The sequence below is a fragment of the Phacochoerus africanus genome, chromosome 16 (assembly GCF_016906955.1).
Source record: "Phacochoerus africanus isolate WHEZ1 chromosome 16, ROS_Pafr_v1, whole genome shotgun sequence".
NCBI lineage: Eukaryota > Metazoa > Chordata > Mammalia > Artiodactyla > Suidae > Phacochoerus > Phacochoerus africanus.
The window spans coordinates 48,644,731-48,664,314 of NC_062559.1; the positions used below are offsets into that span (position 1 = coordinate 48,644,731).

Below are 19,584 nucleotides of genomic sequence, written 5' to 3' on the forward strand. Positions count from 1 at the left end.
TCAGCCCTCGGGGCTCGGGCAGACGGTCTCCCGGGCGCCTCGGTGCCGCTCCCGCTCAGCCCCGCCCGGCCCGGCCCGGCCCTACCTCTACGAGCAGCCCGAGCAGCAGCGCCGCCACCCTCCCGGGCAGGCGGCCCATGGCTGCGCGTCCTCCGGGTCGCAGGCGCCGGTCCGCGGCGAGGCTCTCGAGCGGCGGCCAGCAGGCGGGCGGGCGGGCGGGATCAGGCCCCCGGGGCGCAGGGGCGCGCGGGCACACGCGGAGCCGGGAAGCGCCGCGCAAGCCCTCGCCCCGCTCCGCCCCCGGCACGCGCGCCCCCAGCTGGCGCGCGCCCGGCTCGCGCGCCCCCGGCTACATCCACGGGGTGCCGGCGTCGGCCCGGTCGGAGTGCACGCGCCGGAGCCCGCAGAGAGTCTCCCGGCGGCGGCTAGCGGGAGAGTAGCCGCCAGACGGCTCCGCCCTCGGAGGAGACGGTCCCGTCACTCCTGCACAGGCCAGTAAGGTTTTTAAAGGAAGCCAAGTCTGCGCGCGGTGAGGCGTGTTCTGGAGGGAGGTGGCTGTACGGGGACCCTTTGCTCTGTCTTGGGCGGGGTGCCTCCAGGGTCTTCAGGGTCCCTCCAGTCCCCGCGCAGCTTGGGGCCGTGCGCCCTCCCCACGTGTGACAGCAAGGACGGCCAAAGGATGAGGAGGCAGACTGGCCCCGGCGCCTCCCCTCTCACTCCGATGTGGTGCTTTCATGCCTGCATCCTCCGGCTCTGGCAGTGCCCCACTGCCCCACGATTGGCAGGGCAGTTGAAGCCCACCCCTCCACTGGTGAGTTCGCCATGCCCTTCACCTCTGCTGAGCTGCCTGTCCACCCCCGCTACCTCGCACTCCCCGTATTTTTTCACAACGTGGCTCAGATCCCACTTCATTTGTGCAGTTATTTACCAAGAATTTATTGAACTTGTTGCACCAGACCCTGAGCTGGAGGGCCAGTACGTAGCGGGGGTAAGAAAACGCTGCCTGGTGTCTAAAGAGAGAGGGAATCACCCACACCAGTAGGTGCCAAGTGCCCAGTGCTGAGACCAGGGGGTAGAGGATAATGACGGAGCATAAAGGACATGACCCTACCCTTGGACTGGAGGTGAAGGGAGGGGGTCAGGGAAGCAGATGTCACCCAAGGCAAGTCCCAAATGAAGCCACCGTCTTCCCCCTGAAACCCCACAGCCCATCTCAGACTTTGAAGCTCGGGTTTTTTATTTCTCAGTGCAGAAGGAATTCAGTGAGAGGCAACGTGCTAGGTAAGACGTAGATTTATTGAGAGAGACACTCATTCTGTAGGCAGAATGCCATCTGTCTCAAAAGGTGAAAGTGGCCTGAAATACGGGCTGGTTAGTGCTCCCGGGCTGAGTAATTTCAAAGACTAACCAGTGAGAGGATTATTCCAGCTCCACCTGTTTTGGGGAAGGGGAGGGGATTTCCAGGAGCTGGGCCACTGCCCACTTTTTGGCCTTTTATGGTCAGCCTCAGAACTGCCACAGCGCCTGTGAGTACGTCATTTAGAAGCTAATGAATTACACGGAGCATATAATGAGGCAGAAGTTGACGCTTCTGCCATTTTGGGCTTTATCAGTTCTAACGCAAGTTTTTTTTATCATATCCAGTTTTTCTCAATGGATGTGTCCTTCTTTGAGGGTTGTGCCCTGCCCCCGTTCCTCATGTCTCACAAACACTTTCCAGATTTCAACACATGAACTCATCTGATGGCTATAAAACCTGTACCACCAGACCCCACCCTTTGGAACCAGAACTTGCAAGTAAAGCAAAAAAAATGCCCTTGGCCTGCGTTGTCATAGTTACGCACCTTCAGACGAGACCACCAAGGGTCTTTGGATTCTAGTAACTTTGAGTTGCTATTTAATTTTTTTTTTTTTGTCTTTTTGCCTTTTCTAGGGCCGCTCCTGCAGCATGTGGAGGTTCCCAGGCTAGGGGTCTAATGGGAGCTGTAGCCACCGGCCTACACCACAGCCACAGCAACTTGAGATCCAAGGCACATCTGTGATCCTTAACCCACTGAGCGAGGCCAGGGATCGAACCCACAACCTCATGGTTCCTAGTCGGATTTGTTAACCACTGCACCACGACAGGAACTCCTGACTTGCTATTTAAAATAAGGGCTTTTTTTTTTTTTTCTTTTTATGGTTTCAAGTGCAGCATATGGAAGTTCCCAGGCTAGGGGTCAAATCAGAGCTGCAGCTGCCAGCCTACACCAGAGCCACAGCAACTCCAGATCCAAGTCACATCCGTGACCTACACGACAGCTCACGGCAACGCCAGACCCTTAACCCACTGAGCAAGGCCAGGGATGGAACCCACATCCTCATGGATACTAGTCAGGTTCATAACCCACTGAGTCATAACGGGAACTCCCCAAATAAGGGCATTTTATTACTCTTTTTTTGGGCAGTTTGTTGAGGTTGGGTTTTGTTTGTTTGTTTTTTGGTTTTTAGTTTGTTTGTTGTTTTTCTTTATCCCCCCCCCCCCCCAAGTACATGGGAGTTCCCGGGCCAAGGATCAAATCCGAGCCTCAGGTGCAACCCATGAAACAGCTGTGGCAGTGCTGGATCCCCACCCACTGTACCAGGCCAGGGATGGAACCCTTGCCACCACAGAGACAACACCCAGATCACGAACCCACTGCGCCACAGTGGGAACTCCTATTACTCTTTTAAGGGCAGAAGTTAACTTGTAGAAAACTAAGCACGATCTTTGTTATTAATAAGATGCAGGGTTTTTTTTCCCAGTGGTGATATAAATGATCTTATCCTGTAAAAATGCAAATGACCTCTGCCAGGCCCCGCACCTTAACCAGTTTTCTGTCTGATTTATCAGTCTTATCCCAAGCGTCCTTTTCTCCTTTTTCACTGGGTGTGTATACACAGTCAGTTGGTCTGCATTCTCCTTTGAAGCAACTTTGTCATTCTGCTGGTTCCCTTACTCCTGGGTTGTTGACCTGAAACAAATATGACTGCCAGTTATTTCTCCAGCAAAGATGGGTTTATTCAGGGTCAGCCAAGAACTGCAATTTGAGGCATACTACCACAGCAAGCCATGGGCCAGGCCCAGCAGGCAAAGCAGTGCATTCTTATAAAGGGGAAAAATAAATCCGTGAAACCAAGCGGGACCCTACAGGGCTTTCCTGGGTACAAACCCCTTCTGGATCCCCCGTTTCTTTTCCTTTTTTAAAAAAAATGTGTATTATAGTTGACTTACAGTGGTCTGTCAATTTCTGCTGTACAGCAAAGCGACCCAGTTATGTATTTATACACATTCTTTTTTCACATTATCCTCCATCATGTTCCATCACAAGTTCCCTGTGCTGTGCAGCAGGATCTCATTGCGTATCCACTCCAAATGCAATGGTTTGCATCTACTAACCCCAAGCTCTCAGTCCATCCCAGTCCATCCCACTCCCTCCCCCTCCCCCTTGGCAACCACAAGTCTGTTCTCCATGTCCATGAGTTTGTTTCTTTTCTGTAGATAGGGTCATTTGTGCCATATATTAGATTCCAGATAGAAGTGATATTATATGGTATTTGTCTTTCTCTTTCTGACTTACTTCACTTAGTATGAGAGTCTCTAGGTCCATCCATGTTGCTGAGAATGCATTATTTTGTTCATTTTTATGGCTGAGTAGTATTCCATTATGTATATGTACCACATCTTCCTAATTCATTCATCTACCTTTGGACATTTAGTTTGTTTCCATGTCTTGGCTATTGTGCATTGTGCTGCAATGAGCATAGGGGTGCACGTATCTTTTTCAGTGAAAGTGTTGTCCACATATATGCCCAGGAGTGGGATTGCTGGATCATATGGTCCCATTTCCTTTTATAGGAAAAAGGTTTCAGCCTGGGAGTTCCCGTTGTGGCTCAGTGGGTTACAAACCTGACTGGTATCCATGAGGATTTGGGTTCGATCCCTGGCCTCGATCAGTGGGTTAAAGATCCGGCATTGCTATGAGCAGTGGTACAGGTCGCAGACTCAGCTCGGATCCTACATTGCTGTGCCTGTGACGTAGGCCAGCAGCTGTAGCTCCGATTCAACCCCTAGCCTGGGAACTTCCATATCCCACAGCTGTGGCCCTAAAAAGCAAAAAAAAAAAAAAGAAAAAGAGGAGTTCCCGTCGTGGTGCAGTGGTTAACGAATCCGACTAGGAACCATGAGGTTGCGGGTTCGGTCCCTGCCCTTGCTCAGTGGGTTAAGGATCCTGCGTTGCCGTGAGCTGTGGTGTAGGTCGCAGACGCGGCTCGGATCCTGCGTTGCTGTGGTTCTGGCGTAGGCCGGTGGCTACAGCTCCGATTCAACCCCTAGCCTGGGAACCTCCATATGCCGCAGGAGCGGCCCAAGAAATAGCAACAACAACAACAACAAAAGACAAAAGACAAAAAAAAAAAAGAAAAAGAAAAGAAAGAAAGAAAAAAGAAACATTAGTGCAGCAATTAAAGCAGGGTCGGGTTCCTCCTCAAGGAACGTACAGAACACTATCTTTGAGCTCTTCAGCAAGAACCAAAGCCCCTGCGCAGGTAGAGGATGCCAGTAACTTAAGGCTGAGCACAAGATTCCTGGAAGACGCCCCTGTTCCCTCACCAGCAGCCAGTCAGAAGAAAGTCACACACCCTGAAGTCCTCACCTCAAATTTTGCCTGCAAAAACGTCTCCTGGAAAACCGTCAGGGATTTCAAGGTTTTTTTAACAGGAGCCATCCCTCATCCTTGCATGGCCCTGGAGTAAACCTTTCTTGGCTCCAAACTCCGATATTTGGGTTTGTTTGGCCACACTGTGGTCAGGCACACACGTTGAGTGACACTGGGACAGCTAAAATAAACAAAGAGCCCATGGTGTTTCTCTGCCCAAGTCCTTGCCAAGAAAGCAGTCTTTCTTCTTCCTTTTAGGGTCTGAGAGCACCTCTTCTGGTCTCCTGACTCTATCTAACTGAGGTTTCTGTTGATTAATTTTATACATTTACCCCTTTTGATCAAGATCTTTCTGTGAAAGCCTTGCTAATTATGAGCTTTGTTAGTTTCAGTGGCTTTTTTTTTTTTTTTTTTTGGCTGTCCTGTGGCCTATGGCATTCCCGGGCCAGGGATCAGATCTGAGCTGCAGTTGCAACCTATGCCATGGCTACACCAACATCAGATCCTTAGCCCACTGTGCCCGGAAACCTGTGTCCTAGCACTCCCAAGATGCCGCCGATCCTGTTGGGCCACCTCAGGAGCAGTTTCAGTGGCTTTTTATCTTTCACTATCAGGAAGATTCTTTCCTGGGCTTAGTGTCCCACATCAGAGGGAAAGTGCAGGGATCGGAAACCTATCAAGGTCACATTCAAGAAACAAGGAGGGGTACGAAAGAGAACTCTCAGGCAGTTTTTACCTAAAGTCCGTGTTATCAAGAGCATACACATTGGAGCTCATCCGAAGTGTTAAGTCATTGTCAAAGTTTTGGTGACCAACTGCCAACAGGCTCAGTCTAGATATCTTGGGGAAGCTGTCCCATCGGATGTCTCATCAACTTCAGTTCTAGTAAATCTTTATTTTCAGGCCACCAGGTGATGCGCAGTTCTGGTCAGGGTTTAGGTGTGACACGCCTTCTTTAGGTGCGTCATGTGAATTCACAGGTCTTTTCCTTGGAGTTTGGTGGCACGACAGTTGGTTGGCAGTGCTTGATAGGGGCCTTTCCCGTGAGGCTGAAGACAGTCCTTCTGGCGGCATCTTTTCCAACAGACAAAAGCTCCAGGCTGCAAGGTGTGATGCTTTAGGTCTTCATCTCCCGGGAGGGCACTGTGACAGGGTTGCTCTATCAAAGCGTGGTGTTGTTGAAGTTCCCGTCGTGGCGCAGTGGTTAAAGAATCCAACTGGGAACCATGAGGTTGCGGGTTCGATCTGTGGCCTTGCTCAGTGGGTTAAGGATCTGGCATTGCTGTGAGCTGGGTTGGAGGTCGCAGACATGGCTCGGATCCCACGTTGCTGTGGCTGTGGTGTAGGCCAGCGGCTATAGCTCTGATTCGACCCCTCGCCTGGGAACCTCCATATGCTGCAGGAAGCGGCCCAAGAAAAGACAAAAAGACAGAAAGAAAAAAAAAACCATAGTGGTGGTGTTTTTAATGGAAGCAATTAGGCCTTTGCAATGTTGGACTGTCTCATCTTTTATCAGCTGTAAATAAAGAGGCAAGAGCCAAGTGCATCAGGCGTCCTAGGACTCTCTCAAAGAGTGAGACTTTAATGAGTTCCTGAAGAGGTGGATCTAAGATCTAGAAGGACCAACAGCCATGCTTGAGACCAAGCCATTGGGAAGGCCTCTAAAACCTTGCCAGTTGAGTCTTATTTTTTATATTTATTTATTTATTTATTTTGCCTTTTTTTTTTTTAGGGCCGCACCCGCAGCATATGGGGGTTCCCAGGCTCGGGGTGGAATCGGAGCTGCAGCTGCCGGCCTCCACCAGAGGGTGTGCATTTCTCAAAGGGCCTGAGCAGAAGGGAGTAGGTTCGGTGACAGGAACCTCTTGAGATTCATTAGCGATCCCACTATCTGAGCTGTGTCAGGCCTTTGGGGCAGGGGCTGCTTTATAGCAGTGGAGGGGAGCACTGAGAGTGTGGCTCTGGTGTCGGTTAGGACTGGAAGGGACTCGCCCCCCATCGCCAGATATGTCTCTCCACATCACTTGAGGGGGAGGATTGGGAAGAGCCCCTGCAGGTCCTCAGAGCCCCACGGTTGAGAATTAGGAGGACATTGGAAGGGCTGGTTAGAGGGCTGGTTGGAGGGCTGGTTGGAGGGCTGGTTAGGGGCTGGTTGGAGGGCTGAAGGTGCCCGAAGAGCTTGAATTTGTACCAATTTCTTTCTTTTTTGTCTTTTTTAGGGCTGCACTTGTGGCATATGGAGGTTCCCAGGCTAGGTGTTCAATCAGAGCTGTAGCCGCCAGCCTACACCACAGCCACAGCAATGCTAGATCTGAGCCGCGTCTACGACCTACACCACAGCTCAGAGCAATGCCAAATCCTTAATCCACTGAGCAGGGCCATGGATCCAAACCTGAGTCCTCATGGATGCTAGACAGGTTCCTTAACCGCTGAGCCACAACAGGAACTCCTGTAACAATTTCTTTTCCAATGTCCTGGCTCTTTGCACTAAAAGCAGAAACCAAGTGGGGGGGGGGGTGGTTTTGTTGAGGGGCCTTCATTTGCGGGAGTTTAAGATGAGGAATTTTAGCAGTCTTCCTTTGAGGATACTCAGTCTAGAGTGTGAGAGAACTAGTTGGCCAGATTAACTAAATCTGCAATGGGAGTTCCTGTCATGGCTCAGCAGAAACGAATCTGACTAGTATCCATGAGGACGCAGGTTCGATCCCTAGTCTCGCTCAGTGGGTTAAGGATCTGACATTGCTGGGAGCTGTGGTGTAGGTCGCAGATGCGGCTCGGAACTGGCATTGCTGTGGCTGTGGTGTAGGCCAGCGACTGCAGCTCCAACTTGACCCCTAGCCTGGGAACATCCGTATGCCATGGGTGTGGCCCTAAAAAGACAAAAAATAAATTAAATAAATAAATAAATCCAAGTGGACAGGGTTTCCCATTCCATCCTGGTCCTTTTTACTGGAAGAGAAAGATTCTGATTTGGCCCTTTAATAAACATACGATTAAAAGCTACTTGGATGGGAGTTCCTGCTGTGGTGCAACAGGATCAGTGCTGTCTCTGCAGTGCCAGGACGCAGGTTAGATCCCCAGCCGGGCACAGTGGCTTAAAGGATCTGGTGTTGCTTCAGCTTTGGCATAGGTCACAACTGCAGGTCAGATCTGATCCCTGGCCTGGGAGCTCCATTTGCCATTGGGCAGCCAAGAAAGAAAGACAGGAAGGAAGGAAGGGAAAGAAAGATGCTGGGAACCATATCTAGTCACATATGATGGAGCATAATAATGTGAGAAAAAAGAATGTACATATGTATGTTTGACCGGGTCACCTTGCTGTACAGTAGAAAATTGACCAAACACTGTAAAGCAGCTATAATGGGGGGAAAATAATTAAAATTAAAAAAATTAAAAATAAAATAAAATTAGATAGAACTCATAAAAGAAGGAAGAAAGAGAGAGAGAGAAAAGAGGGAAGGAAGGAAAAAGAAAAAACTCCTTGGATGGAATCAACTTCTGAAATACAACCAGACATTTTTTAAAAAAACAACCTGAAATCGAGTATACTCTTCACAAACAGCTTCACCAGATTTTTGTGCACAAGACTGAATTTTGTTCCAATCAACAGGCTGTGGAAAGGCTCTAGGAATGGCTCAGTGCAGCCTCTCTCGATTGCCTGAACCCGATCGTGGAGTTGGCCTTTTCTAACCAATAGGCTTGGTCTTGCAGGTGTAGTCCTAGAGGACCGCAGGGTTTTCCTCCTGAGCAGTCTGCATCCAGGGCTGAGCCTGGCCCTCCCCGACAAGCCTGTGAACCGGCTGATGAGTCAGAGAAACCAGGCTGGTGAGTTCGAATGACTATATTCCATTTCTCAGCAAATCTTTGTTCACTCTGGGACATTGGACTATGGCTCAGAATTCAGCTTTAGTCCAGAGAGTGAAAGAAGGTGAGGTGTGAGCCTCTGGATCCACAGAAGGCTGAATATAAAAGGGACAGGCTCTCACAGGTGCAGGGGAGAAGAGAGTTTCAGAGCAAAGTGGAAGTTTGATGAGAGAATTTGTTCAGGAAACGGAGTTGGAAGAGACGGTGTAGGTGGCGTAGCGGGAAGGAGGAAGACACACTGGAAGCTCAGTCTGACCTCGAGGAGCTGAGAGAGACACAGATCCCAAGACAGAGACTGAGGGAGAGGGGTCTGAAGCTCAGCAGCCCTTTCATCTGTCTTTGTTTGCCCCAGTTCATCCTTTTTTTTAGGGCTGCACCCAAGGCATATGGAGGGTCCTAGGCTAGGGAGCTGGGAACCTCCATATGCCTTGAATAGGAGCTGCTGGCCTGCACTGCAGCCGCAGCAACACAGGATCCAAGCTGCACCTGCGACTTACACCACAGCTCATGGCAACACCAGATCCTTAACCCACTGAGTGAGGCCAGGGATCTACCCTGTGTCCTCACGGGCAAAAAAAAAAAAAAAAAAAAGTCTTAGCATCTCAGCATGAACTCTCGGTTCCAAATATCACCTAAATCACGTGCAGGAGCCGTGAGGTATGATTCATCCCGAGGCGAAGCTCCTCCAGCTGTGACCTGTGAAAGCAGACAAGTTCTCTGCTTCTGAAACACAACAGTGGGACAGGCATGGTGTAGACATTGCCATTCCAAAGGGAGGAAGTGGGAAAAAAGGAGCCAGTGATGGGTGGTCCTAAGCAAATCCTATCAGCTTTTGAGACTTGAGAATGCTCTTGGCTTGATGTTCTGTCCTCTGGACTCCCTGGGGTGGCAGCTCTGCCTTCTGGGCCCACTGTTTATGGGGGTGGGGGGTGGGGTGCCCAGGCCTAGGTGGTGGCAGCCTACCTCTAAGAGGCCCTGGCCTCTGGAACTGAGGAGGAGACAGATTGTTGGGTTTCAAGGCGTTTTCAAGGAGGATGACCTCAAAGCCTCTGGCCAAGACAAGAATCGCCAGACCCTTATCCTTGCCCCATCCGGCTCATTGCAAGGCCCCCTCCCCCACCTCGAGCATCCTGGCCTCCTCCTTCCTGCCCCTACTAGGAGAAGCATGTGGCCAACGCCTCACCCCACTCCTCACCCCACTCCTATAGGGCATTACAAGCCCCAACCAACCAGCAAGTGTATCCTAAGAGCCCTCTTTCCCCGACCAATCCGCAGATCAGCAGGTGTATGGCGAGACCTCCCCCCTCCCTGGGCTATAAAACAGACACGACCACGTGCCCAGGCGTCCCCTCTCCCTGATGGTCAGCAAGTCATCCTGCTGCACCAGCAGCATTTCTGTTCTCAAGAAACTCTTCTTTCTTTTCACCCCGATACGAGTCTGGAAATTCCTCTTCCAGCCCGTGTGTGCAGACCACGACCCAGCTCGTTCCCCCCTGTTCTTTTTTAAATGATTTTTATTATTTCCATTAGAGCTGATTTACAGTGTTCTGTCAATTCTGTACAGGAGTTCCCATGGTGGCTCAGTGGTAAAGAATCCGACTGGCATCCCCATGAGGACTCAGGTTCGATCCCTGGCCTCGATCAGTGGGCGAAGGATCTGGCTTTGCCTTGAGCTGTAGTGTAGGTCAAGGATGCGGCTCAGATCCCACCTTGCTGTGGCTGCGGTGTAGGCTGGCAGCTACAGCTCCGATTAAACCCCTAGCCTGGGAACTTCCATATGCCCCAGTGCAGCCCTAAAAAGAAAAAAAAATTTTTTTTCCTACTGTGCAGCAACACACATATATATACACATGCTTTTTCTCACATTATCCTCTGTCACGCTCCATCATAAGTGACTAGATATAGTTCCCAGTGCTATACAGCAGGATCTCATTGCTTATCCATTCCAGTAGTTTGTGTCTATTAACCCCAGACTCCCAGTCCATCCCACTCCACCCCCTTGGCAATCACAAGTCTGTTCTCCAAGTCCATCAGTTTCTTTTCTGTGGCAAGGCTCATTTGTGCCGTATATTAGATTCCAGATATAAGCATTTCCCCCTTTTCTTGAAGCCTGGTCACAGCCACATAGTTCTGTGTCCAATCCTGAAGAATTCCCAACAGCCTGTCTTCATTGTATCCCGTTTCTGCCCTCTTTGTTCAAGATGGCAGTGGTCCTGCCGGGCAACCCCATTTCTGTCCCTGGCTTCTGCTGAGACGGCTGCCTGGACCATGAGTCACAACCACAGTCCGACCACTAGAGTTCTCGCCAGAGCACGCTTTTTTCTTTCTTTCTCTTTCTTTCTTTCTTTCTTTCTTTCTTTCTTTCTTTCTTTCTTTCTTTCTTTCTTTCTTTCTTTCTTTCTTTCTTTCTTTCTTTCTTTCTTTCTTTCTTTTCTTTCTTCTTCTTTTCTTTCCTTTCTTTCTTCTTTCTTCTTTCTTTCTTTTCTTTCTTCTTTCCTTCTTTCTTCCTTCCTCCTCCTTCCTTCCCTCCTTCCTTCCTTTCTTTCTTCCCTCTCTCTCTTCTCTCTCTCTTTTTCTTTCTCTCTCTCTCTCAATCTCTTTTTTTTAGGGCCATACCCATGGCGTATGGAAGCTCCCAGGCCAGGGGTTGAACCAGAGCTACAGCTACTGGTCTACACCATAGCCATAGCAATGTGGGATCTGAGCCGGGTCTGTGACCTATACCGCAGCCTGCAGCCACACCGGATCTCAATCCACTGAGCAAAGCCAGGGATGGAGCCTGCATCCTCATGGACACCAGTGGGGTTCCTTTCTGCTGAGTCACAACGGGAACTCCCAGAGCACGATTTTTCAATTTTGGCACCATGGACGGTCTGAGAATTTTACATGTTCAGGTTACAGATTCTTTTCGCTTAACAAGTCATTTTTCAATTCCTCTCTCTCCTCTCTCATCTTACTCTAAGCAGTAAGGAGAAATCAGTCTGCACCATCAATACTTTGTTCAGAAATCTCCTCAGTTGTGTTTTCAAGTCTGGCCCTCAGATTTCTACCCTCCACCGACACGAGAACACAGGTCAGCCGTGTGTGTCTTCGCCACTTTCCAACGAGAGCCGCCCCCCCTCTTCCAATTACATTTTCCCCTTTCTATCTGAGACCTTTTTCTTTCTCTTTTCTTTTTGGCTGCGCCAGCAGCATGCAAAAGCTCCTGGGCTATGGATCAAACCTGCACCACAGCAGTGACCTGAGCCACTGCAGTTTACAACGCTGGATCCCGGCGTTCCCTTCGTGGCGCAGGGGAAACAAATCCGATTAGTAACCATGAGGTTTTGGGTTTGATCCCTGGCCTCGCTCAGTGGGTTAAGGATCTAGCATTGCCGTGAGCTGTGGTGTAGGTCGCAGACACAGCTAGGCATTGCTGTGGCTGTGGTGTAGGCCGGCAGCTGTAGCTCTGATTGGACCCCTAGCCTGGGAACTTTCATAGGCTGTGGTGCAGCCTTAAAAAGACGGGGGGGAAAAAAACAAAAAAAAGCTGGCTCCTTAACTGCTAGGCCACCAAGGAAATCCCAGAACTCCCTTTAATGTCATTTCTGCCAGTACACCCTTCAAGAGTGTTAGAGTTTTTCTGACATGTACCTTAAAAGGCTTCCAGCCTCTTTGAATTACCCACCTCCAAAGCCACTTCCACATCGCTAGGTGTTTGGAGCAGCAGCGCCCCACTTCTCAGTAGAAGTGTGTTTCAGGATCCCAGGGCTGCTGTAGACTAGGAGGCTCAAACAACAGAAATGTATTTTCTCGAAGTTCTAGCGACTAGAAGTCAGTGCAAGACAAGGTGCTGCTGGCGGGTTGATTTCCCCTGAAGCTTTTCTCCTCGGTCCCTGCCTTGTTGCGTGTTCCATCCATTTTCTCCAGCATCACTTCCTGAAAGGCAGCCTTGTCTCTTCTCCATTGTCAGTTTTCTTCATCAGCATTTTAGAGTTTCGAGAGTACAGGTTTTTTGCCTCTTTAGGTAGGTGTATTCCTAGGTATTTTATTCTCTTTGATGCAATGGTAGATGGGATTGCTTCCTTTTTTAAATTTTTGGTTTTTCCCTTTTTAGGGCCACACCTGAGGTATTATGGAAGTTCCCAGGCTAGGGGTTGAATTGGAGCTGCAGCTGCCGGTCTACACCACAGCCACAGCAACACGGGATCCACATCGCACCTGAGACTTATGCTGCAGCTTATGGCAACACCGGGTCCTTAACCCACTGAGCAAGGCCAGGGATTGAATCCGTATCCTCAGGGTGACATTGGGGCCTTAACCCACTAAGCCACCAGGGAACTCCCTTTTTAATTCTTTCTCCTTTTTTCCCTTGTGTTGTTTCAAAATTCCTATCATCTGAGTCCATGCTCTTCTCTCCACCTGCTCTACTCTGCTACAGATGCTCTGTGCATCCTTTGTTTCACTCAGTGAATTCTTTTAGAGACTATCTTGATTTTTTTTTTTATGGTTTCTATCTACTTGGTAAAGCGCTTCCTAATATCACTGAGCCATCTTCCTGAGTTTTCGGACAGCACCTTGCGTATCTTGAAAAGAGCCATTTTGAATTCTCCATTGGCCAGACTGCAATAGTCTCTGGTTTTGAGCTTGATGGTAGAGTTTTTGGTGTTTTTGGGTGATGATATATTTCCTTGATTTTTCACATACCTTGCAGTCTTGCTTTGCTGCTGTCCCATTTGAAGAAGGAGGCATCTCCTTACATCTTTACTGGTTGCCTTCTTATGGAGTAGTATTTGTTGATGTAGCTTTATCTGGGCTTTCCTAGATTTTTGCCTGGGTATCCTTCTCCGCTCTTCTTGCTCCCCCTTGTGGCAGAAGTATTAAGCTTTAATGTCTTATTAAGCTCCTCAAGCTGGCTGCTGGAAATCTCTTGTTTCCAAGAAGGTGATGCCATAGCTCCAGCTTATGGCTCGCCCTTTGCCCACAGACCCTGGTCCACTCTCTGGGAGCCCTGTGATTACTGGTCCTGCTCTAGCCGTTGCACCTGGGAGCACTCACAAGGATCTAGACCCAGAGTGGGTGCAGGTTGGGGTTGAGTGCTGAGGTGTTGGGGTACCTTCAGACCATGTGGGAGATGCTCGGTTGGGATATTCCCAAAGGCTTGTGGGGCCGACTCCCTGCTAAAATCCTGAAGCAGTCAACAGAGTCCATGTCCCTTTAATCCTGGGAATTTTTTTTTTTTTTTTTAGGGCTGCACCCATGGCATATGGACGTTTCCAGGCTAAGGATCAAATTGGAGCTGCATCTGCCAGCCTACACCACAGCTCAGGGCAATGCCGGATCCTTAACCCACGGAGCAAGGCCAGGGATCAAACCTGCGTCCTCATGGATACTAGCCAGGTTCATTACTGCTGAGCCATGTTGGGAACTCCCGAAAATGTTTTTTGAATGAATAGGAGTCAGCTTGGAGCCAAGGCTCAGAGGCTGGGTCTTCTCAGTCCCAATGCTCCTCTGAGGTCTTCTGCTTTCTTAACATCCCCCGGACAGACTCGTCCTCACGCAACCCAAAGCCACCACCGCTACCAGGGCTCTTGGCTTCCACGCCTGCCTCTCCAGCTGCAAGTGGCTTCAAACTCTCCAGCGACTCCCATTCCTCAGGGCACAAGGTCCAGCCCCTCCATGACGCTGTACCACACACCTGTTCATTGTCCTGTGGGGACTGGTCCTTTGGCGGCTCCTCTGCCTGGGACGCTGTCTCCCATCCTAGCTGAGTACTTTGCATTCTGCTGTTTCTAAATGTCATATCCAAGGGGCTGTCTCTAGCCCCCCATCCCCTGCCTCCCAGCAAAATCAGTGCCCTCTCACCTCCATCTCTCCCCACCCATTATTTAACTCCTTCCTAGTAGTCAGGATGCACTAGAAGAGCTGGTTGTTCCTATTTTCTTTCTTTTTTTTTTTTTTTGTCTTTTGTCTTTTGTTGTTGTTGTTGCTATTTCTTGGGCCGCTCCCGCGGCATGTGGAGGTTCCCAGGCTAGGGGTCGAATCGGAGCTGCAGCCACCGGCCTACGCCAGAGCCACAGCAACGCAGGATCCGAGCCGCGTCTGCAACCTACACCACAGCTCACGGCAACGCCGGATCGTTAACCCACTAAGCAAGGGCAGGGACCGAACCCGCAACCTCATGGTTCCCAGTCGGATTCGTTAACCACTGCGCCACGACGGGAACCCCTCGTTTACCCTTTTGTTTTACGTCGACAGAAAATAGGAACAACCTTTGGAGTTCCCGTCGTGGCGCAGTGATTAACGAATCCAACTGGGAACCATGAGGTTGCGGGTTCGGTCCCTGCCCTTGCTTAGTGGGTTAACGATCCGGCGTTGCCGTGAGCTGTGGTGTAGGTTGCAGACGCGGCTCGGATCCCGAGTTGCTGTGGCTCTGGCGTAGGCCGGTGGCTACAGCTCCGATTAGACCCCTAGCCTGGGAACCTCCATGTGCCGCGGGAGCGGCCCAAAGAAATAGCAAAAAAAGACAAAAAGAAAATGAGGAAAGCTCCAAAAGATGAGGAGCAGGGGTAGCAGAGGGCCTGCGATTCAGGAAAAATCTGCAGCAAGCACAGGGGAGTCTGTTCACGGTTTGGAACAGGTTGTATTTCTGAGCAGGGATGTAAAGAGGGGGAGAGTTTGCTTTGAGTCAGTTGATTTTTTTTTTTTTTGTCTTCTCTAGGGCCTGGCCGTGGTCAAGAGGACAAAAAGCAGACAATACGTAGAGCTGTGGTTCGAATCAGGACAGCGCCAGAGCAGCACGACCTGCCCGTGGCACTGCTCAGAGGGCGGCCTCCACCTCCAGGCTGGGGTGCAGAGCCTCCGTCTCCGGACCCGGAGCTGGGAGCCTCCGCACTGGGCGGGCAGCAGTGCTGGAAGGAGCATCAGGACTTCTCTTACCTCGGCGAGAAGTGGCCTCCTACCCACTCTTCCATTTTCAGAAATGTGGCATCGGGGTGGGAGGAAGTGGGGGGCTGTGGATGGGGCCCCCCAGGAGGGTGCAGCTGCAACTTGGTATCTTGACCCCGCTTGGTTTCTTCACAGCCCAGGCCCCAGTGGCCCTTGTTCCCAACACCCGAAGGCAGAATTCCTGGGCCTGCACCCGTCTACACTGTCGCCTAGTCCCAACCTCAGCCTACCTCCGGGTGCTCCTGGTAAGCTGGGCACAGACCTAACAACCAGCACTTCTGATCCTGGGGCCCCTTGGGGACATGAATCCTGAATTTCGTCTTTCTTTTTGGCCGTGCCCATGGCACGTGGAAGTTCCTGCGCCAGGGATCGAACCTGCACCACAGCAGGTTGAGCCACCAGGGAACTCCTTGTTTTTCTTTTTAAAGGTAGTTCTAGCTGGACGGAATGAGCTGGGCTGGGTGAAGAGCGTGGCAGGCGTAGATGAGAATTCAGCAAAGGGACACGGGAGGAGAAAGCCCTCTGCTCCTCTCTCTGGTCCAGGCAGCCAGGCCCGCGGTGCTGCCCAGCTCAGCCCTTGCCCCCCACTGCTGCCACCTCCCACAGGGCCAGACCTCCCTCAGGGTCACGGCTCTCGCCCTGGCTCTGCCCTCAGCAACATTTCCTCCTTCTCTGTCCCTTGAGGGGAGTAGTGCAGGTGATGGCTCGGCCGATTCCAGCCCGGCTGTCAGCCCCAGGCTCCCACAGGGCTCCTCCTGTGAGCCAGAGGGACAGAGGAACCCGAGGGAGGTCCCAGCGGTATTCAGACCCCATTCCCGGGCGGGCAGAGCAGAGCCTCTGGGGGATCCTCCTGGCAGCTCACACATGCACACGCATGCAACACATACACGTACCCACGGTTCTACACACACTCACCGTGCACGCGCACGTGCATGGGCAAACACACACGCACATTCCCATCCCCAGCTTCCTCTGACACCAGGCTACTGTCCTTACCCAAAAGCAGGCTTGGCGCCGGCTGTGCTAAAGGACCAGGAGGAAGTGGCTGGGGTTTTTCTGCCCCTTGCCCAACAGCGTCAGGGCCCTTGGGAGCAGGGACGGGCTGACGGGGCTGGAACGCCAGCCTCTGGGGGAGTCCTGCCCTGGAGAGCCCCTCTGTTCCTGCGGGCCCCCGCCTCTCGGGATTGACGTCTGCCCTCCATGCCCAGCCCTGCTCGGGAGCCCCACCCAGCCCAGGCTCCGGACCTGTGGCGACTGGTGGTGGGTGAGGCTATTTTAAGTCCAGCTCTTGGACTGCCTGACACTCGGCTCTGCTACTGGCCACCTGCCGCCGCCCATCAGACCTGGAATGCTAATTGGCAGTTGGCCTGGGTGGGGGCAGGGGACAGACTGTTATAAAGCTGGGGGTGCCCGGGAGGCACCTGTCCCTGTCTGGAGCCTGCCACCGTCCCCGCCACCACCGCCGCCATGGCCACCCACCGCCTCGTGATGGTTCGGCACGGAGAGAGCACCTGGAACCAGGAGAACCGCTTCTGCGGCTGGTTTGACGCGGAGCTGAGCGAGAAGGGGGCCGAGGAGGCCAAGAGGGGGGCCCATGCCATCAAGGACGCAAAGATGGAATTTGACATCTGCTACACGTCGGTGCTGAAGCGGGCCATACGCACCCTCTGGACCATCCTGGACGGAACGGACCAGATGTGGCTGCCCGTGGTGCGCACCTGGCGCCTCAACGAGCGGCACTACGGGGGGCTCACCGGCCTCAACAAGGCGGAGACGGCCGCCAAGCACGGGGAGGAGCAGGTGAAGATCTGGAGGCGCTCCTTCGACATCCCACCGCCCCCCATGGATGAGAAGCACCCCTACTACAGCTCCATCAGCAAGGTGGGCTGCTGGCGGGCGGGGGGAGGCCTGGGGATGGGGGCCTTCGGGACGGGAGCCCTGGCGGGGGCCGGGGCAGCTGTCTGGGGAGTGAACGCAGTGTGGATGCCCCCAGGAGCGGCGGTACGCAGGCCTGAAGCCCGGGGAACTGCCCACGTGTGAGAGCCTCAAGGACACCATTGCCCGGGCCCTGCCCTTCTGGAATGATGAGATCGCGCCCCAGATCAAGGCAGGCAAGAGAGTGCTCATCGCAGCCCACGGGAACAGCCTGCGGGGCATCGTCAAGCATCTGGAAGGTGAGGCCCACCCTCACAGGCAGGCCGGGTGACACAGTCCCCTGAAGCAGTCAGCCCCCTTCAGCAGAGGCCCAGGTGCCTTGAGGCAGCTTTGCAGGCACCGGCACGGGGGGTGGGGCTCCAAACTGACTTCAACTGGGCGGGTTGAGAGGCCGTTTGAAAAACACCTTTGTAAGCATGTTCATTGCTGTGTGTACTGGGACGCGGCGGAACATGAGTGTTCTGGAGCCCGTGGGTGAAAATGCCTGCCACTCCTGACCCAGGCCCAGCCATCTACACAGGGGCTGAGGGGTCCCCGGCTGGCCCTGTGTCCTAAACTCCAGCCCCGGGCGAGAGGAGGGAAGGCCAGCAATGGCATCTTGCCCAGAGGCCCACCTAGGAAAAGGCAGGGCATCACTTTGCTAAGTGACCCTGGTCCAGTCACTCCCCCAGAAGCTGCTGGATATGGGACCCAGGCCAGGGCCCTGTCCCCCTGCTCACACCCACTCCAGGCAAAGACGAGTGGAAAGAAGGGTGCAGGGGGTGGAAAACCCTAGAGACCCTCAGTTGGACTTCCATTCAAAAGGCAGCAACCCCTCCCAACAGGACAGGCTCCCCCAACGAGGCCCCAGCCCGCCGTCCCCAGAATGCTGGGTCCCTGGACGCCTGGCAGCTGGCACTGAGCCTAGCAGACAACAGAGGTGTTGGGCCCTTCCCTCGGGGTTTCCTGCAGCCCCGACTAGAAAAGGGTCTCCTCCCACTGCCCAAAGCGCTCTCCAGCCCTCCTTGCACCAAGGGGCTGGGGTGGCAGGAATACCAAAGGTCAAGCTGCTATTCCAGGCCAGGCCTGCGGGAGGCTGGCAGGGTTGGGTTTCCACAGGAAACTCTTCTTCCCACCTGGCAGGGCCTCCAGGGCCCCTCGGCCACAGGCGGCCCTTGGGCCTCTCCCACCCCCTTCCTCGGGAGCAGCCCTGCTCCTCTGCTTAGGCTATCGCGACATTAAAAAGAAACCGCACGGTTAACGTCCTTTCTGAACCCGAACCTGAACGTCCCCAGTCTGGCTAGAGCTCACATTGGGCCAAGGGGGCCAATCACCACCACCCCCCCCCGCCCCCATCAAGATAGCTCAGACGAAGCGAGGTCCTGGTTCCCCACAGCTATTTCTGTAGGCTGCTGTCTCAGTGCAGCCTTGACCTTCTCTAGGCATGTCCGTGGCCTTGCTCTCAGGGCAGGAGGGCTGCTGCCTGGCTGACAGCTCTGTGGCCGGTAAAGGTCACGGAGCCTGCTGAAGGCGAGAGCAGGTGGCGGTGGGGCAGACAGGCTGGGAGGGGCTCAGACCCTGTCTCTCTCGTCCAGGGATGTCAGACCAGGCCATCATGGAGCTGAACCTGCCCACAGGGATCCCCATCGTGTACGAGCTGGACCAGGCGCTGAAGCCCACCAAGCCCATGCGCTTCCTGGGCGACGAGGAGACGGTGCGCAAGGCCATGGAGGCCGTGGCCGCCCAGGGCAAGGCCAAGTGAGGGGGGGGCTCTGGCAATAAAGGCACCTCACCCCATCGCCTCAAGTCCAGTGTGGCCCCAGGACACCTGGCTGGGGGGCCGGCAGAGGCCCACTCCCCAGCACTCCCTCGGGGGTTGCTCCACAGGCCCGGAGCCTGGGAGCCTCACACCCATGGCCTCAGGGCCCCACGCCGCACCCAGCCCACCCCCACTGGGGGTGGGGACCTTGGGGACCAGGCTCTCTGGTTATCAGGTGGCTCCTGACAAGCCTGGAAAGTTGAAGAGCCACCTGGTCTGGTAACCTTGACCTAATCAGTGCCTGGGGTCATCTGGGCAGAGCCCAAGGCACCCAGCCCTCCTCAAAACGAGCAAGCGCTGTGGCCTTGGGACCGGTCATCCTCTGCTGTCCTGGCAGCCCCAGGGTGGAAAGGGCAAGGGGGTGCCTGAGTCCCAGCCCCAAGA

At 53.1% G+C, this 19,584-nt stretch overlaps 2 protein-coding genes across 10 annotated transcripts in view; one reads left to right on the forward strand and one right to left on the reverse strand.

The window, feature by feature from the left end:
* Window positions 1-301, reverse strand: part of VOPP1 (VOPP1 WW domain binding protein) — an 85,509-nt gene extending 85,208 nt beyond the window's left edge. The window contains exon 1 of one of the 2 annotated variants that reach the window (XM_047763257.1): window positions 86-301. In XM_047763257.1, coding sequence (XP_047619213.1) covers window positions 86-139 — 54 coding nt within the window. In that variant the 5' untranslated portion in view covers window positions 140-301. The remainder of the gene's footprint in view (window positions 1-85) is intronic. The other variant, XM_047763256.1, reaches the window with a different exon arrangement.
* A 52-nt stretch (window positions 302-353) lies between these two features.
* Window positions 354-19,180, forward strand: PGAM2 (phosphoglycerate mutase 2). Of its 8 annotated transcripts, XM_047763252.1 has the most exons (6): window positions 414-811; window positions 8,388-8,501; window positions 15,241-15,712; window positions 16,471-17,348; window positions 17,461-17,641; window positions 18,977-19,180. In XM_047763252.1, the coding sequence occupies exons 4-6, from the start codon at window positions 16,935-16,937 to the stop codon at window positions 19,141-19,143; spliced, it is 762 nt and encodes a 253-aa protein (XP_047619208.1). In that variant the 5' UTR covers window positions 414-811; window positions 8,388-8,501; window positions 15,241-15,712; window positions 16,471-16,934; the 3' UTR covers window positions 19,144-19,180. The 8 variants fall into 8 exon arrangements, with proteins under 8 accessions (XP_047619206.1, XP_047619208.1, XP_047619209.1 ...); XM_047763253.1 differs by lacking the exons at window positions 414-811; window positions 8,388-8,501; window positions 16,471-17,348; window positions 17,461-17,641; window positions 18,977-19,180 and adding exons at window positions 9,112-9,197; window positions 13,507-13,594; window positions 15,896-16,464 and having other exon boundaries at window positions 15,241-15,469; window positions 15,603-15,712; XM_047763251.1 differs by lacking the exons at window positions 414-811; window positions 8,388-8,501; window positions 16,471-17,348; window positions 17,461-17,641; window positions 18,977-19,180 and adding exons at window positions 9,113-9,197; window positions 13,507-13,594; window positions 15,896-16,464 and having other exon boundaries at window positions 15,241-15,514; window positions 15,603-15,712.
* Window positions 19,181-19,584: the final 404 nt, after the last annotated feature.